The sequence below is a fragment of the Egretta garzetta genome, unplaced genomic scaffold (genome assembly GCF_000687185.1).
Source record: "Egretta garzetta isolate BGI_Z169 unplaced genomic scaffold, ASM68718v1 scaffold292, whole genome shotgun sequence".
Classification (NCBI taxonomy): domain Eukaryota; kingdom Metazoa; phylum Chordata; class Aves; order Pelecaniformes; family Ardeidae; genus Egretta; species Egretta garzetta.
The window spans coordinates 1,284,168-1,292,187 of NW_009258789.1; the positions used below are offsets into that span (position 1 = coordinate 1,284,168).

The 8,020-nt window shown below is 39.2% G+C and overlaps 1 protein-coding gene across 1 annotated transcript in view; it reads right to left on the minus strand.

The window, feature by feature from the left end:
• The window catches only part of SDR42E2 (short chain dehydrogenase/reductase family 42E, member 2), a 9,838-nt gene extending 2,954 nt beyond the window's left edge, over positions 1 to 6,884 (minus strand). The window contains exons 1-7 of the mRNA XM_009649509.2: positions 6,543 to 6,884; positions 5,927 to 6,022; positions 5,206 to 5,263; positions 4,469 to 4,587; positions 3,445 to 3,520; positions 1,911 to 1,993; positions 565 to 702 (exon numbers count right to left, since the gene is read on the minus strand). Of these exons, the coding sequence (XP_009647804.1) occupies positions 565 to 702; positions 1,911 to 1,993; positions 3,445 to 3,520; positions 4,469 to 4,587; positions 5,206 to 5,263; positions 5,927 to 6,022; positions 6,543 to 6,884 (912 nt within the window). The remainder of the gene's footprint in view (positions 1 to 564; positions 703 to 1,910; positions 1,994 to 3,444; positions 3,521 to 4,468; positions 4,588 to 5,205; positions 5,264 to 5,926; positions 6,023 to 6,542) is intronic.
• Between the last annotated feature and the right edge of the window lie 1,136 nt (positions 6,885 to 8,020).

Here is an 8,020-nt window from a genome sequence, read left to right on the forward strand (position 1 = left end):
CTTTTGCTTTTAGGGTTTTAGAAAATGTATTTTAATCTACTTTGAAAATCTTTCTAATATACTTCAAGGGTGGTGCTTCTAGGCTAAATAAAAAACTGTGTTTACAAGGAGGAAAACAGTTGCAACTATTTTTGAAATCAATGAACACAAATAAAATGTGCTTTTATTTGCAGACAGTATGGGAAGAACTGATTATCACAGTTCAGAACATTAAGTCTGGATCTATACACAGGGGATCAATCTGCCTGAACTTCCAGTTTAACTTCCAACACAGCAAACATTCTTTGCTCATCTTCCAGAAACGGCAAATACTATATTACAAAAATGCAAAGATGGAGATACTCTTACAGAACTGAATATTCCAATTTTTAACACACTGCACAGCCAATGCTGCCAGGTCCCACACTGTTCATAGCACATTTGTCAACTAAAACCAGAGACAACAACATAAGCTTAAGGACCGTAACACATACATTAATTATTGCTACTATAGTAGTTACTATTGGACAGGATACAGTGGCAGGATCCACCATCAAAACTGTGGTGCTTTTATTGTTTACTTACAGCTATGTAGTTCTTTTCAGGAGTGAGAGCTTCAGCCGCTAGAATTTGAGCTTGTACAAGATTCTCTGCGTGCACCCAGTTCATTTTAGCAGAAGGATCCCCAAACTTGAAGCTAAGTAGCCCTCTCTCAATATTCTTCTGTAGACATAAACAAACATGAAACCAAAGCAAAATGGGTTTTAAAATGAGGTACAGTGCACTTTATTGTCCAGTTAAATGTGAGTTTATCTCTACTTAAAAACATGCATCAATTAAAAAGAATCAAGAGAAGCATAGAAAGCTCTAAAAATATTGCTTATTGAACAAAAGATGTCCTGGATTTACAAAAACCACAAGTCTATTCTAAGGATAAGTAAAATGTTGTATGGGGAGGTAAGATACAGTTCCGAATGGATCAAAAAGTATTCACAAAATTGGATCAAATTTAGCAAATAGCTTTGTCTGGGAAAAAAAGGAAAGTAATGCTAGGTGTCACATTTTTCATTTAACAGGTGGATTTTAGAAACTGGAAAATGTGACAGTTGCATAATGCCTTAAAATGGGCTTATAATAAATAAGCTTAAAATCTTAAATAGAAATTTTAAAAGATGTATTTTTGCAGGGGCTAAAGAAAACATCTCAGGTTTAACTAAAATGACATTTGCCATTCTTAAAACTTACTTTATTTAGAAGATGATAAAGTATGTTTTGTCTGACTTCAATATAATACCCTACCTCAGCCACAAACCAAAAATATTTATTATGTGGTAAGCTTGAATCTATTCTTTCCTCAAAGCTGTGCGTGACGTTATATTGTACTGATGCTTTTAAAATAACTGACTCTCATAATTCTACAGGGATCCTATTCTAAACACTGTACTAGCCCTGCAGTTTAAAAGACAGCAAGTGAAAAAGAGTAAAACATAAGCACCTCAGCTGTTTGCCCTTTAGTAACCTATTGTACCAGAAGGTGCTTCCAAATCCTTAACTTGTTTTATTGGATAGTGAAAGCTGTTGAGAGGGGAAATAAGATATTTTGCCGTATCTCTTTTCATTAATATTTTAAACCATTTGGTGTGAGTTGCATGCAAACAGACAATTAAAATATCATAGATTGGCCTGATTCTTATAGTAAGCATTAAATTAGAAAGCTGGACTTACATGTGTTTGTATTTCAGAAAAGGCTTTTTTAATGTACTGCACATTCTTTACAGATAGACTATAGTGCCTGTTAACAAAAGTTACAATATCCTCAACAGACAATTGAATTGCTGCCCAAGAAGGTGGTCGGTCAATTTCTAACACAAATAAGTGATGCTGTTGTATATTGTAGAAAATTCTGCAGATTAAAAAATTGAAACACATACTGCTAGCCTTGGCAAGTGTCTTTGCTCTTCTGGTCCATAGATTCCGGGTGGGCGAAGAACACACGTATAGAGTATTCCACCTCCTAGAAGAATTGACAAGACCATTCCTAAGTGACTTTCACATGACTACGTTATATTGTTTGTATGAACCAAAGACTGTGGTAGCAGAACTTACTCTGAAATAAATTAACTTCACCATCTTAAAAAACAATACACAGCAAAAGGTGTTGAATTAGTAGCTGGATACTAAGTTGGCAGAATCAGAACATGCAAAATAGCAAGCGAAGATTCAGGGAACTCCTGCCAGCATAGTCGGATTCCTAGAAATTATCAGCTATTTCAAAACCTCTTTCTAACCCGTCCTTTGTCTCTGTGCCAAAGCAGTGAATGAACTTGCTAACTGCAGTGATGAGTTTGCTGAAGTGAGCAAGTTATTGGTAAGAAAGCGGAATGAAGCCAGCCGATCTCATACTAAATTACTGATGGGAACCAGTGACTCACTAGCAGCACAAGATAAAGCTGAAAGGTTCTCAACAGCAGGCACAGCCAGCTCCCACTAGAACTGCTGTAGAAGCTCTTAATTGGGAGAAAGTAAGGACCATCATAAAAATCCAGCCACTTCCTAAGTGTATCAGTTGGCTGGTTCATCATCTGCGAGTAACTGTTCTTAACAGGACTTGAAAACTTGCAAAATACTCAATCTTGCTATGGCTCAGAATCAAAATGGGATGTTTGGAACAATGACTTCTAGTTTCATTGAGAAGTGCAGCACTGTGTATTGCTCCTAAAAGGAAGAGGATCTTTGATGTGAAGACCTGCTGAGGAAAGAGGAAATAAGGAAAAAAAAAAACCTTTATTTTTTAAACTAATTCCACTGGAATGGAATGTCCATCAATGACTTCATATCTCTTTATAGCCCTCTGCGAGTATCAAGTGAAGAGATTCTTTTCTGTAAGTTGTCTACGCTAAATTTAGCTCAGTATCACTTGGTCCCATAGAATCATGTTGCACTTTACATTAATTTGTTTTACACTGGCAGTTATAGTATCTCACAGGTGAGCTTAAGTATGCAAGTGTATAACTGGCTTCCTCAATGTGGAAAACTTTGGGAAGCACTAATAAATAATTCCAGGCTGTAGTATCAGGTGGCTTCTTCAGATTTTAATATATAACTCGTGGAGGGAGGGAGGGAGTAACAATTTAATCAGCATTTGTGGTTTACTTATGTTGCATAATACAGTGACATTAAACACTGGTTTTTGTTTAATTTATAGCTGTCCTCATCTTTTCAATTAACGTACTGAACTCACTGCTACCATGCTAAAACCTTTTACAAACACTGTGGGAACTTAAAAACAATTTAAAGTGATTTTTACATGAAAATATTTTAGTTTGTGAGAGGGGGTAGATAACTTGATTTCTAATTGCTGGACAATCTTGTCCATTAAGGATTGGTGCAGGATACAGGATGTTAGTGAGGAACAAGAAGAGGAGGAGTAAATTCCACTCTGAATTCATGCTAAGACAAAAGTACCTGCTAGTGGAGTTCCATTAGCTGCTAGTACCATTTGTTCTGCAATTGATTTGGTTCTGGAATAATGATCAACATGCTACAGAGAAAAAGCAAATATGTTTTTATCTATTCTTGAAATGACAGAGCAGAGGGGCGTCTCTTCTCCACTAGTTTTTACTTGGCAGATGGCAACAAATACCTCAAAATACAGAAGCTGTGGGGTATTAGTAACACATGCATATTGGTAATGTTAAGCAAGCATTTTTGTTTATGCAAATCCAGTTAGTTAATTTCAGCACATCTGAGAAGCAATAAATATATGTATGCTTTGAATGCTGCCAAGAATGTAATCGATCACTACTTTGTAATCTGGATTTCTTTTTCAGGCAATGGAAAAGTCAAAAGCCAAGTTTTGAAGACATTGCGACTGGTCTGAATTACCCTGTTCACTTTCTTGTGGCACTGTCCCAGAGAAAATAGGATTTGAAATATTATTCAAAATATTACTCAATATTTTCTCTATCCATCTCCACTTTCTGAAAGACTGTGAATTACTTAACAGAGAGAGGAGAGACACAAAAGACAACCGTGTAAGCAAAGCACCCAGAAGTACTTTCTCCTTTTTAATGAAATGCAATAAAACCATATTAAAATAGGCTGCTTTTCCATATCAGCTCTGCATTGAATATACATCATCTTCAATACGGGAGAAACAGAAAAATGATATCAATAATAAATGGCTGAAGAGGCACCAGGCCATATAACACAATCCCTATGTCCAGGTGGAATTTCATTAATATTAACAGGACACTATGAGTTATTTTCCAAAATCAGGGCCTTGATAGGAAACAAATACATACTGCAATGTACATAAAAGTGATGTGTCAGGGCTGTGAACAGCATCTACAAAGAGTGTAAAGATTTTGTTTCTTCTTGTGCCTCGATTCTGGCATCAGGCAAAACACGGTCGTGAAAACTCCAGGCTTTTTCAGAAACAAGAAAGTAAACAAGGAGGAAACTTGAAGATGTAATACAACCAAAATACCTTTTCAATTGGAAAATATGGCACAGTTTCCTCATCACCATCTTCTATAGGAAGCCCTCCAAACACCACATTTACTGTACTGGTGTATATCAATCTAGCGATGTTCCTTTGTTTGCAGGCTGTGGCAATGGATAAGGTAAATTACTTTAGTGGCAACTGAAGCAGTATGGAAGAAAGTTTTTTTTCTGAGAAACTGTCAAATCTTAAAGGAGCAAATCCTCCCATTTTATGATTGAGTGATTTAAAATGCAAAGCATATTTAAAGGGAAGGCATCAGTGTGGAGCCAAGGGCTTTATCGCCTGGCACCTCCTAATTCGGATGCTGCAAGCTAACACTGCCTCTGGGAGGGCTGCTCCCAGCCGGGCGGGTGGCGAGCAGCCCAGCTGTGGGGAGGGCTGCCCACTGCCTGTGCACCAGCTATTGGATAGCAACCAGGTTTACTGCTACAAAATACACGTGGGAATAGTTAACTCCTTGCACGGGTATGGGTTCTGACATCAGGTCAAACGTGGTTATGAGAAGCTGAAGTAGCTGAACTACAGTGCTGGCTCTCATATCACACCCCATAGCAAAATCAAGCATAAAAAAACCCCTAATGACCTGTTTCTTCATCTGCCAAAAATATCAAGTATTTGGTAAAAAACTGTGTGTGCCAAAAAAGCCAACTGGCTTTTGCTAAGTGGTATAATATTTAGATACGCTCTACCAACACCTGATGGCAAGGTTGGATACATACCATCAATGATGAACCTTGTTCCATGAATGTTTACAGTTTCAATCTCTTCTCTGTGCAACTAGGAAAACAAAGAAATTGTGCATTTCTGAATAATAATACATATTATTAGAGGGATGTTGTAAATGTCCCCAAACAAGGGTAATGAGTTTAATGCTTTGGTTATAAAAAACATCATTTAGACTGCTGTTTCAGCCTTCAAGAAGTCAAATCATTATTTTTAAACCACCTGTATTTTTCTTGTGTTTTTACAGGCTAGCCTGCTTGAAGCCAAGAGAATCACGGTGCTTCTGAACACACATTTCCAGTTGTTACACATCTTGCAGCAATACGTTAAATATCCATGTTTCAGTAGCACTCAGTGACCAGTGGCCTCTACCCAGATCAATTCCAGGTATGCATTGCTCAATGGCAAACAGCTTTGAATGAGCTATTGAGCTAAGATAATTACTGGTGTTCCTTTTATTAAATAAGGTAAGAAAAGGCGTGTGTGTTTGTAACTCTAACCCTAATAATTTCACAGCTAGGAAAACAGTACCATAAGCAGACTGCGTGCAGCTAGCACACCAGTTTGCACACAGGAATTTACCAAAACAGCATGGGTGTGGATCCAGGCTCTCAGGACCTTTTGAAGAGATAAAATCTAACATGCAGTGTTACAGCATCAAGTGTCTTACCCTCAGTGTGGGCAGTCACACAGAAAAAGACAACACTGTGGACTCACTTGCTCTCTTCCTGACATTCCATACGAAGCTACGTGAAACACACAGTCAGCCCCTTCACAGGCTGCAAATATGGCATCATAATCCCTGACATCTGCCTGTAATACATAAGAAAAGAGATTTGGACTTGAGATCAAAGCTGCAGGTCAGCATTTGTCATACAGTGAGTTAGCGCAGAGGGAATGCGTGTATGTAATTGTACTTACAGTACGTCCTGGGACTGAAAACCAGGCCCATTCCAGTACTTGCTGATAATCATGCTTTCTTCCATAGAACTCAAAGGACTTTAAAAGCATTAGTTAAGCCTCATAATACCCCTTCTGTTCACTGTACAGGTGATTACACTAAGGCAGAGATGAGGGCAGGAGGAGCACTTCAGAGTCAGGAGGTGAAGCAGGTACTCTGTGCTATGCATTACAGGTTTCATTGTTTTCCTTATTTCAGACAGGCTAAAATCAGTTGACAAAAAGTCATGTGGGATATTCACACAGCTGAAACGGTTACTGAATCTTGCAGTAATTTGCAATTAGGTATTTGGATGCTGTGAAAACTAGTATGACATTATAGAAAGGGTAAATGAACTAACTTTGACAGTTGTGGAAATATAATTTATCATACCTGGATACACACCACTCCATTGGGAATTTCCCAGATAGGCTTGTGTATGTCATAGAGAACAACAGAAGCTCCTGCGCTGGCAAGAGCACATCCCAGCTTGTATCCAAAATAGCCTCCGCCTCCTGTCACCACTGCTCTCATATTTTTTTTATTCCGTGCTCCAGCATTCCTGTTCGCTTTGGAGTTAGGGGTTTGGCGCCAGGGTGTTGCTACCCCACTCAGTGTGAGTTTTCTGTCAGTCAAATACTGTCTTCTGCTCCCAGACACGTGTACCAATTTCTCCTCCATGTTGAAAATCGCTCCATAGCGCTCCCGGATGCAGACGATTCCAGGGAGTCTCATGTTGACAAGCTCTAGTCACAGCAGCAAAGTTTTACTTTAATGCAACCTGTTTAAGACACATGCAGACAAAAGCAAAAGACTAGCTACAAAATTTCCAGATTTCAAAGATTTCTTTTAAAAGACCCATTTAAATTTTCTGCTTAGATTGTTTAAGAGTTTGTTTAATCGTAATTGTCACATTTTACAAACATTTAAAATGTCTATAGACTATGTCAAAGACAGCATCCTGAAAACACGTAACAAAGGTTGCATGTTTTGGATTAAATATTTATTTGCAAATGGTATCTAGAATAATAAAAGAAAAATTACAAAAAAATTTCTCTAATGCAGAGAGCATGAATTCAGATGCTTCCCACAAGTGGGTCGGAATTAGAATAATGGTACAGACTGTAATTTTTTATGAGCAGAAGAGAAATCGGTGCCTACGTGAAACGCACCTCCTCGTCTCAGTTTGGTTTGTTTCGGTCTGCGTCACAAGCCAAAGCTGGCCTTTAGGGGTCAGATGTGACACAGGGCCGTACCTGCGTTTGAAACCTTGAACCCTCAGGAAAACGCGAAGGATGAACAAATCGCATTTAAGTTTCTGTGCTTAAAAAACCAAGCAGGCAGGGCCAAGCTGAACAGCAGCAGAACAGAACGTCCCCTAGAGCAAAAGAAATCTTTAATGCCTCTTCCACTTGTCCCTGGTCTACCGCAGGGATATCTGAGGGAAGTGATGTTTTCAACTCCTTCCTAAGCAGCGGCAGCTGAATGTAAATTAAGAATGCACTGTGTTTTTATCATGGGCAGCGACAGAGTTGAGACATGGGAGCATTTCACGAGGGAAGAGGAATGCCTGACACTTTACGTCTTTAGAAGGTGTCAGAGACCACGGCTATCAAACCCTCGCTCTCCAGGGGAAGGAGAACAAAGGAACTGCGATGTGACAGAAAGGGTCAATGACTATATTAAGAAAAAAGTAGTGGCGAAGCATTTATTTCTCAAACGGGCAGTTCCTTCCCATCCACCCAACAACGGCCCAGGGTTCCCCGCTGACAGACACGGCCTGTAGGGCTGTAGCTACCGATCTCCTCAGTTACCCGCGTCCCTTCGCTGTGCCGCAGCGAGAGACCGAAGGGCCGCGGCGCTCCCGCCGG